General features: G+C 42.0%; 1 protein-coding gene across 1 annotated transcript in view; it reads left to right on the top strand.

The window, feature by feature from the left end:
* Positions 1-6,198: 6,198 nt before the first annotated feature.
* The window catches only part of VAPA (VAMP associated protein A), a 33,274-nt gene continuing 15,985 nt past the window's right edge, over positions 6,199-23,487 (top strand). The window contains exon 1 of the mRNA XM_075494360.1: positions 6,199-6,806. Within this exon, the coding sequence (XP_075350475.1) occupies positions 6,731-6,806 (76 nt within the window). The 5' untranslated portion in view covers positions 6,199-6,730. The remainder of the gene's footprint in view (positions 6,807-23,487) is intronic.

The following is a 23,487-nucleotide window of genomic DNA, read 5'->3' as shown; positions in this document are numbered from 1 at the left end:
TCTCAGCTAATTTGATCTTTCAGCAGAGACAAACATTTCATTCTCACGTTCATGGTACCTATTTATTTTTAAAGCGTTGTTAACATAGTTTTTGCTGTCTCTTTCTGTCTGGCCCTGCTTAATTGATGTAAAAAATAGCTGTCTAAAATGTTCTTCCTTGAGAAAAGTTGCTAATTTTTCCCCAGAGATCTTCTCCTTGTGTCTGTCTTCAGTCAATTCTACTCAATTTTGTAAGAGAAATCTAGCACTGCTTCTTTAGCATGTGTTTACTTTCTCTTGTAACCATTGCAAACTAACGTACCCTGGGAAAAGGAGCTGGATTCTTCTCATTTGCAAATACCATTAACAGAATTGTGGACCAAATTCCATACGCAGCTCCAAATTACACACTCAATTAGGGCCTGATCCAATGCTTATTAAAGTCACTGGAAAAATTCCCCCGATTTTAATGGACTGTAGCTCAGACCTTAGGGAATGGACATTTCCACTGTGGATGATCAGTTTAATCTTTGAGCACGCTGGAATTTACACAATGATAAACTCATAGGGCTGGAAAGGACTTCAGAGGTCACGTCTCAAGGCAGGATCAGCTAAATTTATATCTCCCAACAGATGTCTAACCTGTTCTTAAAGGTCAGTGACTGGGACTCCATGGATTGCGCTTCCCGGCAATCTTTTTTGTTAATTATCCTTACTCTTAAAAAGTTCTTCATATCTGCTCTAAATCAGTTCTTGCTCCGATCTATGCCCATTACTTCCTGTCCTATTCAACTTAAGTGCGAGCACACTATTTTCTTTCTTTTTGCAATAGTTTTTAATGTATTTGAAGACTATTACCGAACACGTGAGTCAATCTGTCTTCCTTAGGCTTTTAGGCAACCTCAGTTTTCCAATCCGTTCTCATGTTTCAATCTGCCTGTTTTCTGGACCTCAGTCATTACAGATCCTCTCTTCTGGACTCCTGTCGTGGTTTAGCCCCAGCCGGCAACTAAGCGCCACGCAGCCGCTCGCTCACTCCCCCCTGGTGGGATGGGGGAGAGAATTGGAAGAGCAAAAGTAAGAAAACTCGAGGGTTGAGATAAAAACAGTTTAATAGGTAAAGCAAAAGCTGCGCATGCGAGCGAAGCAAACCAAGGAATTCATTCACTCCTTCCCATGGGCAGGCAGGTGTTCAGCCATCTCCAGGAAAGCAGGGCTCCATCACGCGTAATGGTTACTTGGGAAGACAAACACCATCACTCCAAATGTCCCCCCCCTTCCTTCTTCTTCCCCAGCTTTCTATGCTGAGTATGACATCATATGGTATGGAATAGCCCTTTGGTCAGTTTGGATCAACTATCCTGGCTGTGTCCCCTCCCAGCTTCTTCCGCACCTGGCAGAGCACGGGAAGCTGAAAAGTCCTTGACTAGTACAGCAACAACTAAAACATCTCTGTATTATCAACACTGTTTTCAGCACAAATCCAAAACATAGCCCCACACCAGCCACTATAAAGAAAATTAATGCTATCCCAGCTGAAACCAGGACAACTCCCTTCAATTATCCCACATCTTTCCTGAAGGACAGTGCCCAAAACTGGACACAGCACTTCAGTGCAGGTCTTCGTAGAGGGAAAGCACTTCATGTGTCATGCACAGTCTCACTACAATGCTTGTCTTTCACACATTGATATATTATTTGCTCCTATTTACCTTGTGACTCATTAGAACTGAACCTAGGCATAATGTGAAAATATAATTTGAGGGCTTCCTGGGAGCACTCGGGAGATGCTGAGGGCAGAATTAACATTGCAGAGCTGCTATGTGTATTAACAGAGCAAATGAAAGGGGAAATTTGAATCCCAGTTGCCAGATGAGTTCTCCAAACTGAAACTGTGAAAAGACCATGATGTTGTTTGCAAGAATGTCAGATTGGAAAAGAGACGCAATGACCACAGGGCACCATCATGCTGTTTCTGCAGAATTACTTCTCAGATTAAGAGTGTTTGTCTCTTCTGGAGGTGAGTTTCAACTACATACTTATGTTTGTATACTTAGCTATGCATACTTGATTTTTGGCTACTTTTTAGCAAAGTGTTTGCGCATTTTTAGAAATGCAACACCAGCGAACAACAACCAACACATACACATTCCATATTTTGCATATTGAGTTGTCTCATTACATCCCTCATGAATATATATGAACTGTAAGAACCAATTATTGAAAACAGTATTCAAAAATCCATTTCCTTAATAACTTTGTCCTTTATCAAAGGAGGAATGGCTTTTAGCACATTGGAAATTGGCTCAGGAATCATTCAGTTTTTTAAATGCTACTTTAAGCCACAAAGACAAGGCACAATTTTTGTCTTGTTCCCACATAAGCTAATGGTGTAAGGGCATTTTTGTGTTCAGCACAACAGAATCAGGTCCAAAATATGAAAAGTACATAAAATTTTACACTATAGCTTATTTATCAGAATGCCATTATGTGTTATTAGCTTATCTCTACTTGAATATTCAACGGCATTATGTTTTTATAATAAAGTCACTAGGTAAGGAAATGCACTGTAGTTGAACGAACTTGAAGATATTCAACTAAGATCTACTTTTCCAGTCTGTGGCAACATTTGAATAATGCCATAAATCTTCAACAATAAGTGTGGACTGCAATTTTAGCTTGATTTACAAAATAAGTGGGCCTAAAATTATATATGGAACTCATAAGCACTCAAGTAAATGATGACTAGAGCCTGCTGTATGAATAGTTTTGTATTTCAGAAGATAAACTGCAGCACCAAAAGGCCAGGAATTTCCTTAAAGAGAAATTCAAACATACTCTTACCTTTATACCTTTGGGTTTTGCAATATTCACTGACTTAGCAGTGCAGGATGCACGAGATACTTCACTGAGTGAGATCCAGAATTTTCCCATTAACATGACAAGTAATGTGGCACTTGGTTGCTTTTTCTGACAGTCTTAACACCAAGAAATTGCAAAGAAGGTCATGATATTGTTTTATTGCAAGACATTTTCAAGTTCAGAATTGGTGGGACTGAATAAACTACCTGCATAATAAACAGTGGGAAACAGTATTGCGAAACTGAATCTACTCTGCTACTTCTGAGGTATAGAGGAAGCTTACTTAATATTTAATAGCAAACAGTTTTGAAAAATGTCAAGCCATCTCTAAACTGAGATATTATAACGATGCTGAATTCACAGTGTGAAAAACATTAAGATCTACAAACACACAGGACAAATGTTGACCTCAGATTAAGCCAATGTTATCCTTTTGCAAGCAGTGATGAATATACTGAAGACACTTTGGAATAATCTCACTGAAAGCAGTGACTGCAAGAGATCGAAGATTTCATTCCTGAACTGTACTATAAGGTATTAAAATGAAATGAATCAGATGTTAGAGAAGGTTGCCAGATATTGCTGATCAACAGCACAGGTGTTGTTTAATATAAAAAATTACATCAGTCTGGATGAAATAAAAGCATTAGATCAGAAATTATACTAAATGCAACAAAATAAATTAATGCACTGTTAAGGTTCTCAGTGTGTTCAAAGAACAACAGAGACTACATTACAAAAACACGTTCACACATAATTACCATGAATCCACCCACTCAATGTTTATGTACTAACTTTGCCATTACTATAACACAAAACGAGCAGATTGAAGCTGGACGGGCAAGCACTGAGCCGGGCTGCCCCAGGGAGGCTGTGAAATCTCTGTCCTTGGAGGTTTTAATGACCCCACAGGACAAAGCCCTGAGTGACCTGGCCTGAATTCAGCTTTGACCCTGCTTTGAGTTGGAAATTGAACTACGGCCCTCCTGGGGTCCCCTCCAGCCTCAGTGATGCTCCCTCTGTGAGCCACGGGTACCTGAGGCTGTGCCCTGTCTTCATTCACCGCCTCTCGATATGCTGGGGATAAGGATTAACCCAGTCCTCCCCCAACCCATGTGCATCCCCTGATGTCAGGTATCTCTACCACACGACCGTGTCCAATAAGGTGTTCGCACTGAAAACCACGCATGGGAAAACCTGTAAGACCTGTTGTCATATTAAGGAAGGTTCTTAACTTCTGATTTGCCTCGGATTTTCTTATACAAGAGATGTATAACAGAATTAGAAAACAGAGGTATTTCTGTCTTCTAAATCTGCATAGAGGAAGCTTCTTTTGAATCTGTACTCTTTGCTGTTATTTTTTAACCCCATTAAAAGTAGAAAAGAGAGAATCTTCTGTGGCATTTAGTATTTTGCAGCAGTTCCCCATGTCTTGATTCTTTGCAAGCCGAGAGCCAGAAGTTCTTCCGGTACATAATCACCAGGTAATTCTGGAGCTGAATTATTGTTTCTGAGAAGTGTGGCTTAATCTTTGGTGGATTCATGAACAGAAAAAGGGAAGGAGTGGAGGTAATAGACTAAGTGTCCATATTAACAGAAGAAGAAAAATATATAGTAGGACAGAAAAAAACCCTCTATCTTCCAGTTTATCTTCCAGATCCCAAGGGTAAGAAAGCATAAACAAAGTAGAACATCGGTTTTGCTAACAAAGCCCAGCAGACCACCAGACAATAACTTTAAATATTACACTGTAAATAAAGGATGTAATTTAAGATGCTGTTTTACGTGTGTCATAAAATAAGTCTGTAGCAGGAAAACTGCAGCCGGAATAGTTGCAGACCTCTAGCAATATTTTCACATATATGCCATGTAACTCCACCTATTGAAGCCAATTCCAATCAGGTAAAACTGCTCTGAAGTCCTTTGCTACAGCACTTCTCACTTATTTCTTGTTCAGTCATTGATGGTATTAAAAGTCACATGGGTATTTGCTGTCGGCAAGAGAGGCATGGAGAAAAGTGCTGAAGTAGGCAGGCATGAGGCTGGCAGGCCTGGAGGAGAGGCAGGCAGTCAAAACAGAGGGTGAAGGCTCTGCTGGAGCCAAGGCAGAGCCTGAACTTAAATTACTCAGTGTCTCCCCTGCTGAATGGCCTCAAAACCCTTCCTTCATGGCTGGGGCTAAGGTAGAGGTATTCACCAAAGAACTTATGTGATCCACAAGTCTTACTGTGATGAGCTGATTTTGAAGGTAAAGCATTTAAGTAATTTCAGTGTATTTATTATCAGGACATATTTTTCAAATTGGTTATTATGTCCCTATACATGTCCTTAGCATACCTACACCAGATTGCAAGAGAGGAAAAATAAATGTGTTAACGCTTCTGACTTCATTTCCATCACCTGTACTCTACCCTTGCCTGAATACAAACTTATATATCTTACAGCCAGATTCTTCAGAAGTAGATTTAGGACATAGGAATCACCAAGGTTCAGATGGATTTGGCTGTTTTTTCTTGTTTGGTTGTCACTGCTGTATTCAAATATCCCCAGATGCACCATCCGCTTGAAAGTATGGTGTTAATGAAAAGGCCTACCCTGAAAACACTGTGCCTGGCGAAATGTGTGAGTGAGAAGGATGGCAAATACCCCCTGTCCCCGCCTACTAATAAATAATGTCTTGTATTTCTCATTCAGGTGTTGCAAGAGCTCAGTCTCTCCCAACATCGACTCCCTGTTAATACTCCTAAGCCTTCACCTAACGACAATGTTCCTACTCGAGGAGAGTTTTTGGCTGTTTCCCAGGCCTGTCTGAGAGCCAGGCCCATCCACCTCGGCGCCCTGGTGCTGCCGGGCAGGCTGGTAGAGCTGCCTTTAGGCCGGCCTGCAGCTGTCCAGGCGCAGGTACCTGACAGCAGGCGGGAGCTGGCTCTAACGCCCCAAGCTTCACCCGTGAGCAGCCCGGACCCCAGCTAGAGCCGCCAGCGGCCACGGGGAGTTTGAGACTATTTGCCCCGTTTGCCCCTCTCCCAATTGCCCCTCAGGGACCCACCACCCAGGCTCACCCTCCCTCCTCCAGCTTCGAGGGAAGGGCCGGCCAGATCACCCGTGGGCCGCGAGGGCCGCGCTTCCCACGAGACCCGAGGGGAGGGGGCCCGCCGAGACTCCCCGCGCCAGCCTCAGCGTCCCGCAAGCACTACAGCTCCCGGCACGCCCCGCGCTCGCCCGGCCCGCCGCGCGGCCCGCCGGGAGCGGTAGTTCCCCAGCGGTGCTGCAGCCGCCCAAAGTGCCGAGCCAGCGCGCCCTTCCTCTTCCGGCGAGTGGCGGCGCACGCGTGCTGCTCCGGCCGCCTCTGCCCGAGCCGTGTGTGTGTGTGTTTGGGGGGGGGCGGGGGGTGCCGCTCCTTCCCGCTCTGCTCCCGCGCCCCGGCGGCTCCAGCGGGGGCGGTTGCGAGGGCCGGGCCGGGCCGGGCCGCGGGGCCTCGCTCCAAGCGCCGGCGCGAGAGGCGGGGGAGCCGCCAAGCGCGAGCTGCGCGCGGGCGCATGCGCGCAGTGTGCCCCGCCACCTCCGCCGCCCTCGTGCCCGCGGAGGGGCGGTGTTGCCGGCCGGCCGTTGAGCCAGTCGCGCGGGGAGAGCGGCGAGCGGTGCTCGGGGCGGCAGCGCGCGCAGCGGCAGGCGGCAGCGCCTGCCCTCGGCCCGCGCCCCGCCGGCAGCACCCGCAGCCGCGCGCAGCCACTGCCCCTCCGCCCGCCCGCCCGCCGCGAGGGAGCGGCGCCGCCGCCCGGCCTCCCCTTCCCGCCCCTCCTCCTCCACCTCCTCCTCCTCCTCCTCCTCCTCCTCCTCCTCCTCCTCCCTCCCCCCACTCCTCCTCCCGCCGGAGCGAGCGAGCGAGATGGCGGCCGCCGGGGCTCTGGCAAAGCACGAGCAGATCCTGGTGCTCGATCCGCCCACCGACCTCAAATTCAAAGGTGAGGGGGAGCCGGGCGCGGGAGAGGGGGGCAGCGGGGCGGCCCGCCCCGGCGGGCTGTCCCGTTTCGCCTCGGCGCTGAGCCGCCTCCAGGCGCCTCGGTTCCCCCACCCCGGGCCGCGGTGCCGGGCCCTGCCCGCCCGGGTCCGTCGGGGGGTGGGGGGGGCGCCGCCGAGCCGGTGAACGGGCTCGGCCGCCGCCATCTTGGGATCCCGCGGGGACTCGAGAGCGTGTCCGCGGCCCCGGCAGCGCCGCGGCCCGGCCCCCGGCGGGCGCCCGCCCGCCTCCCGCTCTGCTGGGCGCGGCGCTCGGGGGCCGGCCGCTCCCCTCCCGCCCCCGCCGGTGCTCCAGTCCGCCCCCTGCCCCCGCGTGTGCCCCCACATGCCGGCGCGCCCGCTGCCGTGTCACCGCTCCGCTCGGGAGGCCCGGCCCTGGAGTAGCGGGGCCCGGGGAGGGGACGGGGCTCGGCCCGGGAGGGGGAGTCCCTCTCCTGTCATCTCTGTGGCCGCGGGGGTCTGCGTGGCCGCCAGTCGTCCTCCGTGAGGTCTCCCTCTGCCTGTAGCGGGTAGCAGAGGCCCCGAAGCGGGCGATTGAAGCCTTGCCGTCGTGCGAGGGAGCGGGGAAGGGAGCAGGGGGGGAAAACTGGCTTCACGAGGCTACCCTCACGTCTGGTCTTTTCCCCCTCCGGCGCCCTGGAGGGCGGGCTGTGGGCGCTTGCCAGAGCCCAGCCCTGGCCCCCGCCGGTATCCCCGCGGGGGCTGGTGCGGTTTTGCACCATCACTCTAGGGGTGTGCGATGTGCAGGCATTCGCACCCTCTCCCCGATGCAGCCTGGTCCGCTGGCCTGGCAAATGATTCCCCGCCCTTTCCCCCAAGTTGTCATGTTTCAGGCAGGTTCTCGGTACGTTAACAGGCAGCTCACCTCCTTTCTTGGGAATGAGGGAAAGGAATGCGTGCATTTCGGAAGTTTCTGTGTATTGGGTATTGCGTGCCGACCGCATGACTGTGACCGGCATGACATGCTTCTGTCAAAATAGGTCCCAGTTACTGCTGTTATCATGTGGGGGGGTTTCTCTCCTAATAAATTAGATAGTTGTGAAAAGGAAGGCTCTTCCAGAGATGAGTGATCCTTGAAAGGTAAGGGCATAAAGAAAAGCATGATAGAATAAATAGTTTTCAGTAGTATCCTGTGATTATATTTTAGACCCATAAAGGGCATTGAGAAAAATCTCAAAACGTTATATATTTAGAATCAGCAATATTAGATTTCTTTTTTAAAGTTGTTAATGTTATCCAAACTTATGTTTTAAATTGTGACTAGTGTCAGCACATGTACTTGCCTAATCCTATAAATGTTTCTATTTTATTTTCCATTTTTAGTAGACTAATTTTTCATTGTTTTAGAGGGACTTTAGAGGAATTTATGATGTTGTAAAAATCTTTAAATGAACAGCTAGAACAAATTAATGTTTATATTAGAGAAGAACACTATTCCCCCAAAATACCTTTGGCTGGCCTGGCTTTTAGAAATAAAGCTTAAGTCTGGTTTGTCAAAGAGATTTTTAACAAACTATACTTGTTTTATTGATCCATCAAATCAATTAAAAACCAAAATCTGTCTGATCACACATACTAATTTCTTGATGGTGTCAGTTTTTAAATTTTTAAATTGCACATTCATAAACAGAGTCAAAACCATAGCGGGAATGTATCTTTATCACTCTTGTGTTGTTAAAATGCTGCCAGGTCTGGCTGCACTCAGATTTCAATACACTGTATTATTATTGCAGGAACAGGTTGGAGGAAAATGCATGTTTGGGGTTTTTTTTTTTTTTTTTTTTTTAATTAAAAAGCTACTGTGTCTAATTTGAAGCTTTCAAATGTTGAGCTGTCTTCAAGCTGGAAGCAAGCCGTATTTATGTGATATGAAACAAAGTGTTGATACAGGGAATATAGAATAAATACTAGATTAGAAATTCTGTCTGTATGAAGCCATTGTTAGTCAGTGATCTTTATTGTGCTGTGTGTTTATGTACTTAGAGCATGAAATGTGTATTCTTTAGGCATAAACTTTGGTTTCAGGCTAATGCATGTATTAGGAAAATTTCTGTAGAGCAGACTAAGCAAAAACAAAATCTGAAGCATAATGAGACTGCAGTCTTAATACTCCATGGAAAGCACTCTCTATTACTATATTATTACATTAATATACTATAGAAAAAGCTATGTATTGAGACAGCATCGAGTGCACTCTCAATAAATATTTTCTAACTGCTTATTATTCTGAGGTGTTTAAAAAGGCTTGTGGGCCACAAACTAATTCAGTTCTAAAGTACTGCATTGAAGAATACAATATTGGCAGAAGGGAATTCCAAGTGTTATCTTTTAAAAAGTAATTGGTTAGTAAGAGAATGTATGACTCAGAATAAGTGTAACTTAGCATAGGAAAATCAAACAACTTTGTTTAAAAAAAAAAAGTATATATTTTTTCAGTGCAGCTGCTTATTCAAAGTTTTTTTTATTGGGACAATTATCCGTTGTTATTATTGACCTAACACTGTTGATGTCTATGTAACAGAGATCCAGTTTAAGTCTAAACATCTGAACTGGACAAATAGTTTTGTTGGTTTTCTTGCCTCAGGAACTTATAATGGATTTGCTGACCTTTAGGGTAACAGTGAAATGTGTTAGTATGCCCCTATGCAAACAGTGATTTAAATTAAAAAGTACATAGGACTTATCTGAAGGAGTTGTTGACGAGGTTTTAAATTCATCATTGTTGATGAAACTGTCTTTTTTTTTTTTTTTTTAAAATCTACTTTACTCTATCAGCAAAAATAAGGTCTATAATACATTTATCCTGAATTTTATTCCACACAATTCAGGGGGAGGTCTAAAGAACATATCTCATGGTGGCTAACACATTACATATTTCCCTTGGTGACCAAAAGATTAGAATCCCATTTTTATAGTACTTTGCATTCCTAGAAATTTTAGTCATTAATAGCGTTTTGGGTCATGGTTAATTCCCTCTGCTTCTATGATAGCTAGATTTCTTTGGATTCTGGAACCATCCATCAGGAATACCTAAGGAAAACCACAAAACAAATAAGTACTTTTCAGAGTGCTGTGCAAATGTGACAAGGGGAAAAATTGTACTTAAAAGTGATGAAACTGAGAGACAGTTGGTACACTATGTAATATCACTTTCAGAGACTTAATATGGAGCACTGAGAATTTGCCTCATGGTTCTTGTATCCAGGTCTTCAGCCATATTACTCCTGTAGGTTAGCTTTCTTCTGTATTTTAGTCTAATGTGTTTTGTTTAGCTTCTCAAATCTGAAGTTGTTTGGGTTTGTTTAGGACTGGGTAGGAAGAATTGAAGCATGAGACGCTTAAAAGCAACTAATTTGGAAGGTGGAACATCTTCTGCTTCTTACTGGGGTCTTTTTCGTGCGACTCATGCATATAGGCATTGTCTGTAGCTGTAGTGAAGATTATGGTAATCTGGAATTGGTTCCTTTTGAGTAAATACTTTTTTTTCTTTAATAATTCTTTTTAAACACTTGTGTAGTTAAATAGCAGCACTTGAAGTTTTCAGTTCAAAGATCTCTAGCATTTTTATGGAAACTTGGTCTTCCTTAATTCAAAGAAGCCAGTTTTGGAATTGTAAGTAATGTGTATTTAAGTTGGTCTTGGATGATGGTCCTTTTTTGAAAACCTTTGCCAGATCTTTAAATCACTCATAAGACATGCTTCTGCAACACCTAATTGAAAATCAACACCAGTTGATTTGATGAGCCTTGGAAGATTAGTAGACAGTGTTTAGAATTTAAATTTCATGTGATTCAGAGGTGTCTGACTAGCAATAGTAATTATAAAAATGTCTGAATATTCTAAATTGATATTCTTTACTGAAGTTCTTGCTTACAAGTATGTGAAATCCATTTACGTTACCTTTGTAAATGTCTCAAAATAATGAAGTACGCTTTTCCTTTTTTTTTTTATTTTTTGTTATTACCTCGAGGCTAGAAATAAGTCAGCAAGTAAGCAGACTAAAATCAACTTTTGAGTATGTCTGTGTGCAATAAATTTTCCCTTTGATAGTTTGAGTTACTGGGAGAGATCAGTGTAACAGATGATGTATAATTTCTGATTATTAATCTGATTCATAATCTAGGATTGTTAGTGTATAAAATCAACTATCAGCTGGTATATGTTCAAATGACTCTTTCCAGGTGAGGTAGAGAGCACTTCACTTAAGTATTATGGCTCATTCTGAAACGCAGATTTTGACGACCTTTTAAATGATACAAAAATGTTGCTGTAGATTATTTTGCAATCGTTACACTGCTATTGGTAACATTGAAAGCTGCAGGCTGTGTGTTGCTGGAAATCGAGAAGGTGGAATTTAAAGGTAAAAATAGCTCAATGTTAAATCCATCCCCTGCCCTCAAGGTCTGTTGCCAGAATTGGCTCAGGATATCTTTTAGTGTAGGCAGGGTTTGAAGTCCTCAAATGTGATCTTGCTGCCTTATTTGTTTGTGTCTTGATTATGTCAAATTTTACACCTGTTTTCACTCTCCTCAAAGTACCAGCAAATTTGTGATGTCCCAGCTTTCTAAAATAGGTTAAAAAAAAAAAAAAAGGTGATTGGGATGTTAGTTTTCTGGTATCTTCATTCAAGAACATTTTTGAAACTAAACAATGGGAGTGCAGAGGGGAAAAACTGGTTGTAAGTGATTACTAACACAGTTGTGGCTTTTGGATACTTTGAAATGATTCCATTTAAGTTAATATTTTTGCTGGCTGGGTATTGTGTAATGACAAAGATTGGACATCTCATGGAATGACTCAGTATTCAACAAGTAGTCTTTGACTTATTTATTTATTTTTTAATCCAAGAAGGATTCCTGGAATTGTTTACTTTTCCTATGCATCTGTACTTCTATCCATTGTTTCCTGGCTCAAATGTAATATTTGTTAGTATTTTAACTTTTTTTTAATGATAAGTATTAATGAAAATTGAGACACAAAATGATTGGTGGGAATGTGTTGAGGAAGAGAAAGGAAGATAATTTTTTTTACTGGGTATTGCTTATGAGGTGATACTATGTTAATACATATGTCTCTACCATGGTGTTAAGACTGCATTTAAAACTGACTGATAAAAAGGAGTCGTATTGATCTGTGAAGTCAGGGGTATTATAGGTGTTACATTATATTTTGGCAGATCTAGTTTCCCATTTGTTTTAAGATTCAATAATGGAAGATTTTCCTGTGATGATAGAGGTATATACAGCAGTGAAGATTTGGAATTTTTGTTCTTTACCTGCAATTTGTAGGTCTCTCTTTTACTTAATGCTTTACTTGCATCTTCATTAAACAGAGGAACACTATCCAAACCTCACTGTCTTGTACTTCTAGTGTAGTCATTGGTATAAAAACGTCACCTTTACATTGCAATTAGTGTAACATGCTTACTCATTCTGCTTGTTGATAGCCTAAGCAAGTGTTGTAGATCACTGTAATACATAATTATTAATATTGTAAAAAAAATACTGTATCGTACATGAACGCTGTACCATTGTTCAAGGCCAAGTTGAAAAGTAGAAATTTACCGTGGACAAGAGGACCTGTTTTATGCATCAGTTAATAGGTCTGAATATTTAGTGCACTGACTGTCCATTGTGGTATTATAAATTGTTCCTGTTTCGGCTTGACTGTGGTTTGTGAATATGTTTTACTTTCTGACCAACTTTGTCTTTGGGAGATGTTTGTTAACCAGATCTTTGTGACCGTCCGTCATTAAAAGGTTATTACATGCTCAGCTTACAAGCCATAAATTCAAGTTGGAAAAGGCTGCTGAAGAGAGCTTGCTGTGTGTAAAATGGGGAAAAAAAATCACTGACTAATTAGATAAGTATTACATTTTCCTGTGTCAAAGTTGTCAAATTACAAGGCTTTTATTGTCAGATAAGTGTGTATAAGCTAATTTCTTAAAAAAAACCAAAACAAAACAGGATAATGACTCTATTAAGGTAATTTCTAATGTGGTAGTGTTGAAAATAAAAATGCAGAAACACAAGTTAGAATTTTAGTAACTTTGTTTTCCTTAAGGTAGTAAGACTTTACCTGGTACATAGTGATCTTGGGCTCTTTAGCTTCTCTTGCCTTTTAGTGGGTTTTTTTTTGTATTGCATGTGGTTATTTCATTGCATTGTAAATTATTTGGCAATGTAGAGGTCATATTTCATGTTATGGTTTGAAAGTATTTAGAAATACATGGTTATGTAAATTAAAATAAATATTTTCAGTTTATTTCAAGATGAACAAGGTCTTGAGAGTTAAGATAGTTTGCTAAATATTATCCTGGTGTAGGACTTCAGATGTTTGGGTTTTAATAACATGAATAAGGAAGAAAAGAAAAAGAAAAATAATTGTTTGCCTGAATTTTAAAAAGATAGTCACATCAGAATTTTTCCCTCCTGTGTTTCTCAAAACATGGTCTCACTTGGAGTAATTCTTAATTTGACACTTCAATGCTTGAATAGGTCTGCCCTCAATAGTATGTAAACCCTTAGAGGAAAGAATAATTAAAGACATGGAGGTAAATGGAACGTGGAATAAAAAGCAGCATGAGTGTCCTGGGCAGAATGTGCCAGTCTGATCTGAGACCTCCTTCTCTCTCTATCCGTGTCTCTTTTTTTTCATCTCTTCTGTGTGCATCCCCCAAACAAAATCTGATTTTACCACTGGATTTACTGAATGTCATTACATTATTTCATAGAATCATAGAATGGTTTGGGTTGGAAGGGACCTTTAAAGATCACCTAGTCAAACTCCCCTCCTAAGGGCAGGGACATCTCTTACTAGATCAGGTTGCTCAAAGCCCTGTCCACCCTGACCTTGAATGCTTCCAGGGATGGGGCATCCACAACTTCTCTGAGCAACCTGTGCCAGTGTCTCACCACCCTCATCATAAAAAATTTCTTCCTTATGTCCAATCTAAACCTACGCTCTTTCAGTTTAACTCTATTGCCCCTTGTCACGTCACTACAGGCCCTGGTAAAGAGTCTTTCCCTGTCTTTATAAGTCCCCTTTATGTATTGAAAGGCCACAATAAGGTCTCCTGGGAGCCTTCTCTTCTCCAGTCTGAACAACCCCAACTGTCTTAGCCTTTCTTCACAGGAGAGGTGTTCCAGCCCTCTGACCATTTTTGTGGCTCTCCTCTGGACCCCAGTCTAACAGTTCCTTATCTTTCTTGTACTGGGGGTCCCAGAGCTGGACGCAGTACTCCAGGTGGGGTGTCTCATGAGAGCAGAGTAGAGGGCAACAATCACCTCCCTCGACCTGCTGGCCCTGCTTCTATTTACGCAGCCCAGGATACTATTGGCTTTCTGGGCTGCAAACGCACATTGCTAGCTGATGTTCAATTTTTCATCCACCAGTACCCCCAAGTCCTTCTCCGCAGGGCTGCTCTCAATCCGTTTGTCCCCCAGCCTGTATTGATATTGGGGCTTGCCCTGACCCTGGTGCAGGACCCTGCACTTTGCTTTGTTGAACTTCATGAGGTTCGCATGAGCCCACCCTTCAAGCCTGTCAAGGTCCCTCTGGATGGCAGTCCCTTCCCTTAAGCAAATCAACATCACCACTCAGCTTGGTGTCATCTGCAAACTTGCTGAGGGTGCACTTGATCCCACTATGTCACTGATGAAGACATTGAGTAGTGTTGGTCCCGGTACGGATCCTTGGGGGACACCACTCATTACTGGTTTCCACTTGGACATTGAGCCATTGACTGTAACTCTTTGGACACAGCCATCCAGCCAATTCCTTATCTGTCTGACAGTCCATCCATCAAACCCATATCTCCCCAGCTCAGAGGTAAGAATGTTGGGCAGGACTGTATCAGAGGCCTTACAGAAGTCCAGGTAGATGACATCCACAGCTCTTCCCTTGTCCACTGATGCAGTCAGTCAATCATAGAAGGCCACTAGGTAAGTCAGGCAAGATTTGCCCATGGTGAAGCCATGTTGGCTATCTCTAATTACCTCCCTGTCTTCCATACGTTTTGACATATCTTCCAGGAGGGTCTGTTCCATGATCTGAATATTGATTATTTGATACAGAGGTATCTGCAAAACTAATAATTAAGTTGCAGGTAAAAGAGCTTAGTGGAAAAATGTAAGGTGGAGAAGGGACAAGCTATAAAATAAAATGCAGCACAGCTGTTGGGCTATTGAAGGCTTAACAAGGACATTTCTAAAGGATGGACCAGTGTCGTGTTTGAACTTGGTTTAGTATCTTCATTAATGACCTTGGTATGGGTGGTACTGTGCTGGTAGAGCTCATTGGTAATGCAAAGTTAGGAGATGTGATGAACGCAAAAAAAATTTGTGCATGTGATGTGTGCTAATAATAGAACTGCTGTTTTCTCATTTTAGTTGGAAGTGATGAAGAAGGAGTAAAACTAGAGACCAGTACTTAATCACAGGTTTATTGCAAGTATGACGAGTCATGAAATGGGGCAAATATGAGACTGTAGTTTTGTGGTGAGGGAAGTATTAATGTCAAGGTTTATGGCATTGATGAAGCTTTATCTGAATACATCCCTGGCAACACCTAGTCAGAGGAAATGAACGCAAATGGGAATGGTGCAAAGAAAAAGTTATTAACATAAGTGAAGTAGAATAGCTTGGCTTGTTTATCTTAGCAAAATGAGGACTGAAAGGGGATCTGATTGCTATCTATAAATATATCAGAAGAGGTAAGCACTGGGGAAAAGAAAAGTTACCTAGGCTAAAGGGTAGGATTGGTACAAAAATGAATTGGCATCAAGTGGCTATGAATGTATTTAGATCATTAGAAACTAGTTGAATTTCAAATCTGAATCATGTCAATCTGAACCAACCTTCTAAAAATTATGTGGGCAAAAATAGTTTTAAATTCATTAGATACCATCTTACAAAATGGTTTGTTTCATGCGGGCTTTAGAAGGCTTCTCCTAAGTCATGAGGTTGCAATGTTCTTGAAATTTTGGTAGGACAATGGTGGTACCTGATTATGTACTTGAGCTAGAAGCCAGTATGTCATGTTACATTCCAAGACATTAGAATAGCTTGACTGAGATACATATTTAATGGTTTTTTTCTTTGTAAGAAGGGATGTTTATAAATTTAAAAAACATATACATAAGAGTAACTGCTCCATATGTGAAGTAAACTTAGTAATTGTAATTCATAGGAGTGTGATGTTGATTTAACATGTTTAACATGTTAACAGTATGATGTTAATATGGCCACTAACTCTAGTAGACCCCATGAAAGTAAAAACTGTTTGGTTTTCAATTTGAATGTTTACTAGACGTGTTCCATGTTACAGCTCAAGTTAGAACTCCAGCTGTTTCTTAGAAGTGAGCTGGCTGGCCCTGGGAAGTGTGGCTGCATTAGCTCAGCTCAGTACTGTGATGTGAAGGTAATGAGGGAATGGAGTTTGTGATCCTATCTGAGTGACAAGACTGTGACTGAATGCAACTTTTATTTAAAGCAGGTGTTTGTTTTCCTGAGTGACTGTAGGATACGCTGTACTTGGCTTTCAGAGATTTGGGAGATGGAGACCTGTAGTCTGTGCTTCCAGAGAATGAAAGGTCACCCTGAAACTGAGGTGAGCTGTTCATGTCTTTGGGAGGTAGTCCAGTATTAGCTAGACCTGTCTGTAGGAAATTTTAATGTCTGATATATAAGCCTATTTAGATTGCGCTCTGTGTTATGTGCTGAAGTTGGACACCATCTAACAGTCAAACACCTGAAACTGTTTGGGTTTAAAAAAAAAAACACTTTCTGGGCTTTTGTGTGAAACTGTGTGAAACTGATTTATTTTTAAAGTTACTTTGTTACATTGTTGGGATACCACTTGCAAGGAAACCAGTGAAAACCACAAGAGTTCTGGTGGTCTGTTTAACTTTGGAGTCTGGCATCTGATACCCAGTTCTTGGAGCACCCTGGGAAAAGCACTAGGTAACAGCTTTTGGTCAGGTGTTCTCTGGAAAGACTGATTTTTTATGTGCCACTACAGCTGTCATCTGAGATGATTACAAGTATTCTGATTACTGCTATAGAGTTTGAAGAGTATCTTGTATGTTGCAATTCAGATGAGAAAGGTGTATCCAATTGGAATATTCGTATTTGAGGATGCATACATATTTTAAGCTGCTGAATATTTGTATATTTTAAACAGCAGATCTGGGCTTCTCAGCATCACTGAAACCTTTTGTAAGCTATAGCAGGTTAAAATACAAAGCAAGTTTAAAAGGAAAAAGGGAAAAGTTAGTTGTTTACTTAGTTCTGTTGTTCAAATCTGCTAGTATTCTTTGACATCTAAGAGCCTCTGTAATTATCAAATTAATTAGTTATCTTACCTTATGCAAGTAAAGAGAATAGTTGCTCCAGCAGGAAGGGTTTATAACACAGCCCTTACGGAACTAAATTGTTATTATTGCATTTGTACTGAAAGATTGCTTTTATATATTACTTCGTAGTTTCAGGACTTTGGGGATAATTTGCTAGTTTAAATGTTCATGTTTAGCAGTAGTAAAATATTTGTACTGCTCTTGTTATTTCAACAGTGAGAGCACTTTGGGATGAATAATACTTTATCATCAGATTCTTAAGACTTTATCCTAGTAGAATTATGAGCTACCAATTTTAGTATGCTCTTAATTTGTATTTGGCAAGAATAACAATGTAGCCCAATAAAGCTAAATTGCAAGTAAAGAATTCACAGTAATGTGGAGGTTAAGTTTAAGTAACAAACATGCCTTTGATGTTGGTAACATGACAGTTCTTTAGTAATGGCGCTCTTTCAATAGCGAATAGACATATATAACTGAATTGGACTCAGACTGCCAGATTTTAAAGCTTAAGCTAAATACAAGCATTAGTATCTTTGGATGAAGTTATTCCATGTTACACCATCTTTATAAATAGTGGTTTTTGTTGTTGTTGAGGCTAAAGAAACCGTTGTCCATATTTAACATTAAATGCAGGACAATCTCCTTTTAGTCTGTATTTTATCTAATATATAAAGTAGATAATGTTCTCTTTACCAGAATTCATGGTATCGATCTGTGGCTGTACTTTACTGTTGAGATAGGTGCTTATACATTTTTACTGTGTTTTTTGGCCACTAACAACATGTCAGTAACAAGCTGGGGTAAATATGAAGTTTTGATCCAGAAAGAAAATGTAAGAAAAAAATTTGTTTGTTTTATCTGCTTTGAAGTGCCACTGTAATGTATTCCTGTCTTTTCCCTGTCAGAATGGCAGGCAAAAGGTTTCCATTCCCATTTTCTCTTACACCAGCCCCCAGTAAAGCATGCATGCCAGCATCTGCACAAGCACCTCTAGTAAGCTGTATAGCCATATATAGGCTCTGCTTGCCCCTTTGACAGATGAAGATGAGCTCTTTTAGCATCAAAAAAATGGGCATTGTCTTAGCATTTTTTAGAAGGAAAAATCTTTGACAGATACATCATCAGCATGGATGCTGACAGCATGTCATTGTGGGGAGCTCAGATAAAATCTGATGTTACCCATGGTAAACAGTGCTAGCCTAGAATCAGCCTTCAGGAGCTGTGGACATTGAGGTGTGTCAGCTTTCTTATAAAGCCTTTTTTGCATTCTGACATTTTCATGCAGGTTGATGATAAAACTAATAACTATTTGTCAAGTGCCAGGGTAGAATAAGAAGTGAAAGATTCTGTATTATTGCTGTAATATATGGATATCTACCTGAGAGTCATGGTTATTTGTAGGTATTATTAATCTTGCACCTTCATCCACTGGTTATTCCTGATCATTCAGACCCCCTGTACTTGGCACTGGTGAGGCCGCACCTCGAATAACGGTGTTCAGTTTTGGGCTCCTCACTACAAGAAGGACATTGAGGTGCTGGAGCGTGTCCAAAGAAGGGCAACGAAGCTGGTGAGGGGTCTAGAGCACAAGTCTTCTGAGGAGCGGCTGAGGGAACTGGGGTTGTTTAGCCTGGAGAAAAGGAGGCTCAGGGGAGCCCTGAAACTACCTGAAAGGAGGTTGTAGGGAGGTGGTGTTGGTCTCTTCTCCCAAGGAACAAGCCATAGGACAGGAGGAAATGGCCTCAAGTTGCACCAGGGGAGGTTTAGATTGGATATTAGGAAAAATTTCTTCACTGAAAGGGTTGTCAAGCGTTGGAACAGGCTGCCCAGGGAAATGGTTGAGTCACCATCCCTGGAGGTATTTAAAAGACATGTAGATGTGGTGCTTAGGGACATGTTGTAGTGGTGGACTTGGCAGTGCTAGGTTAACGGTTGGACTTGATGATCTTAAAGGTCTTTTCCAACCTAAATGATTCTATGATTCTATTCTATGAATCTATAATGTTGAAGTATTAATCCATGAAACCTAAGCTGTTATGCTTCATAGGCAGTGAATAATTTTAACATAGGTGATTTGTTAGAGTCGGAATTTTTCTTCCAGTTGAAGAAGGTATTTGAACGGTCATGGTTTGGGTATTTCAAGAGGAAGGAATTATGTTCATTGGCAATGCTTGTTATGGATTCTCTTCAGATTGTTTTTACGGAAGTCTGAATATTAATTTCTGAAAACTAATTTAGGAAATAAACAACATTCCTCTCACTTTCTTTTGTGTCAGCTATGTCACCTATGCTTTTTTCAGAAAATACTATAAAATTCCATTTGGAACAATTAAGTGCTTTGTGTATATTTTAAGATTAGTTTTCTTATCTTACAGTCAAGGTAGTTTTGACTTGATACAGAACACTGGTCTTTCTTTTTTAGACATCTTTCCTTGGTGGAAGATGATCAGGTCAGGGAATACTTAAGTAAACTGGACATACTTAAGTCCATGGGCCCTGATGGAATGCACCCATGAGTGCTGAGGGAGCTGGCTGATGGAGAAACAGGCTGACAGGAAGCTCTTGAAGTTCAACAAGGAGAAGTGCGAAGTCCTGCACCTGGGGAGGAACAACCCCCTGTGCACCAGTACAGGCTGGGGTCTGACCAGCTGGAAAGCAGCTTTGCAGAAAAGGCCTTGGGGGTCCTGGTGGACACCAAGTTGACTGTGAGCCAGCAGTGTGCCCTTGCAGCAAAGAAGGCCAATGGTATCCTGGGCTGCAGTAGGAGGAGTGTTGCCAGCAGGTGGAGGGAGGTGATCCTTGCCCTCTGCTTAGCACTGGTGAGGCCACAGCTGGAGTGCTGGGTCCAGTTCTGGGCTACCCACTACGAGAGAGATGTGGACATACTGGAGAGAGTCCAGTGAAGGGCCACGAAGATGATGAAAATACTGGAGCATCTCTCCTATGAGGAAAGGCTGAGAGAGCTGCGACTGTTCAGCCTGGAGAAGAGAAGGCTCAGGGGGATCTTATCAACGTGTACAAATACCTGAAGAGAGGGTGCAAAGACGATGGAGCCAGGCTCTTTTCGGTGGTGCCCGGTGACAGGACCAGAGGCAATGGGCACAACCTGAAACACAGGAGGTTCCCTCTGAACATCAGGAAACACTTTTTTTACTGTGAGGATGACTGAGCACTGGCACAGGTTGCCCAGAGAGGCTGTGGAGTCTCCATCCTTGGAGATATTAGGAAGCTGTCTAGACATGGTCCTGGGCAATGGGCTCTGAGTGTCCCTGCTTGAGCAGGTGGTTTGGCCCAGATGACCTCTGAGGTCCCTTCCAACCTCAACCATTCTGTGATTGGTATGTCAAATGATGGGAAAGAAAAACAATTAAATTTTGGCCTAATTAAACATACGAATGTAGATTACATGGGGCTATGTTAACTTATTCTTTCTTTATTTTGTTGTTACTTCTAATTCTGGCAGAATGAGTTGATGGAGATCTTACTCTGTTCCTGTCAGGTCTATCATAAAAGTCAGTTAAATTGTTCTCAAAATTCGTCTTGCTGGATTTATAGTATTACTGCTAGTTTTATCCTGCTGACTTTAACTCCTTTCTCATTCATTAGGGCTCAAACTGTCAAATGCAGTACATTATTTTTCTTTGCCTGCCCAACCTGACTTTATTGTTTGCTGAAAGAAATCTACCCTGCCTGAGTTTGTTTTGGTGAAGATGCCTTTAAGCATTCTGTATGTTTCAAGTGCTCTTGGAATTTCAAAGGTGATGAAGCAGTTGTGAAAAAACAGTACCCCACTTAAAGCATATAATCCCAATAGTTTTTGAAGTTAACACTATAACTTACATGTTTTAAGGAGTTTGGATTCCTTTTGTCAGTCTGTGTACTTTTTAATGTGTACTTATATTGTTTTTAGATGTGGCTGAATATATCACACTGGCGCAGTAAACTTTAGTTCTGATTATGAAATAGAGTGCTTTCTGGCAGAATCAGCTTAGGTATTAGCTTTTGTAACAGCTACAGTTCAATGTCTTAAATTGAAGAGGACAATATACTTAACACTTAAGGTGTTTCATGTAACATGCTGTTGAATTTGTTCAATAATGCATGCTCAGTTTTGTACAACTCTGCAAGTTATCTGCCTTCTAATTATCAAAGATTTTATGTAATTTAATAAAATGATAATTTCTTACCCAATTTTAGGTAGAGGTGATATTCTGTGACAGGCTCTGTGTGTACATTATGGCAGCCTTACTAATTTTGAATGGAGCTTCTTGATAACCAAACCTGTGCACTTCTCAGAAGTTCTTTAGGTTTGCTCTGTACTACCAACAACTAGAGATACTGACAGTGATCTCTCACCTTTCCCGGGGGTACCACAGGCTGAGGAGGTTTGTCTAAGCTCTTCCTTGCCACTCTAGAAAGGCATATTCACGTCATTGTTTTTTCCCTTATGTTTGGCCATCCCAGGAGGTAGAAGGATGACTTTTGGAGCTGAGGAACTGAAGGAGACCTGAATTTGAAGAGAAGATGACACCGTTGGTCAAAAAGATCTCTCTACAGGTCCTTCCTGTCCAGTAAAACATAGTATTTCAGTTTTATTGCAGTGCAGCTGGCAAGCTTGTGGCAAGCTGGGAAACTTGGCACTGTGTTTCAGCAGTGGAAACTGGCTCTGCAGAATCTGTGTCATTTCTTCCTGCCCACTAGTTGCTGTAGTCCGAGATGTGTAGTTGCCAGAGACAACCCCGGTATTAATGTTGCAGTGGCAACACTGTAAGATTGCTGGAATAGAAATTCAGTACATAATGTTTTTGGAGATATCTAGTATTTCTGACTGTGATTAGGCAGGTGTCTGTCATTCCTCTCTAAGGCCCTCGTAAGTCAAAAAGACAGGAAAAATCTCGGCATGGATTGTCACTGTTCCATTCAAAACAGCTGGAATAACCTGGCACTCTCACAACTTTTATTCTAGGAAGATGCTGTAATTGGTGTCTTGAATTTACACTAAGTGGGTTGCTGAACTCCCTGTCCCCTTTAAAGTAGCTCTGACTCCCAGAGGTTGTTAGGTTGAAATTACAGGTTTATAAAGCAATGATCTCTTGTCATTAGACATCATAGTTACATCAGTATAGCTTGAGGATTTTATTAGTTAAATTACCACAGCTTCTGAAAACCCTAGTTGCAGATCCAGAAGTCCATTGTCCTAAGTTGTACAAATATAAGATACAAGATACTCTTAAGCAGTTTACGATGGAAGTATTGGGCAAACAACAGTAGATGAGTACTCATGAGGTATTTTGTGTGGTGGGTACAGTTAGACATGAGCCTGTCTGAGGTTTAAGTTCCCAAATAACAAACAATTTTGGCCTGGGTGTCATGCAAGCAGTGAGGGAGATGCTCTTTTTGAGAGTATAATGCTGTCCTAGTGTAGCTGTATGTTTTCTGAGATGAAGTTGGCATGCATTTGTCCATCTTGGTGCATGTGCAGAATGTCTGTGTCCATCTTTGCCCATACTTTTCCTTGTTTAGGTGCGGTCTGTGCAGTATGGTCTAAAACGTTTCTCCTTCCCGGTTCTCCTCCTCCCCCCCCCACTTCTCTTGTTTTTCTCAAGGAACCATCACGATTTAGGCTTTTGCACTCAGGCTGTTAGTGCCAGGTTGTACTTTATTTCCTCACTCCCCCGAGGGTAGTGGTATTTATGTTTGTGTGAATGGGAACTCCAAAATCTTCTGCTGCTGCTGCATGGTTTCTTTTTTGAAGGATATGTCATGCTAATTTAGATTGTGTGGCTCCTCTGAATGGTAATAGATATTTTTTTCTGATTTACTGTCCTTGCGTCTGCTCCTGCCTGTCCATGCTCAGATCAGTGCTGTCTGTCAGTATGCCACTAAACTACTAAAATAACTGGGTTCTGCAGGAACAGTGAAATTTAATCGTCTTTTCCTTTTGTGCACCAGTTTGTTACCAGCTATTTATTAAATCTGATGGTTGTGAGTCTCGAGAGGCTTCATACAGCTTTTTTTCTTTAAAGCTTTTAGAAAGCAGGTGAAAGGTAAAGCTGTCAAAAGAGTGCTCTAGACCTTGAAAAAGATTTCAGTCCACTCTGAAAGAAATGTCTGATACTAAAAAATGTCCCTGAGCTAAAGGCTCTTTTTTGGGAAGTATCCAGGAAATGCAAAGGAGGTCACTGCATTCGTGTACCTGGGGAACAAAAGCAGATTTTTTTTTTTTTTTTAAATTATCAGTGGTGTTACAACTGACAGTAAATATCAGA

The sequence above is a fragment of the Mycteria americana genome, chromosome 2 (genome assembly GCF_035582795.1).
Source record: "Mycteria americana isolate JAX WOST 10 ecotype Jacksonville Zoo and Gardens chromosome 2, USCA_MyAme_1.0, whole genome shotgun sequence".
Lineage (NCBI taxonomy): Eukaryota > Metazoa > Chordata > Aves > Ciconiiformes > Ciconiidae > Mycteria > Mycteria americana.
Note: the sequence above shows the minus strand (reverse complement) of the source record. Positions and strands in the feature narration are given on the sequence as shown.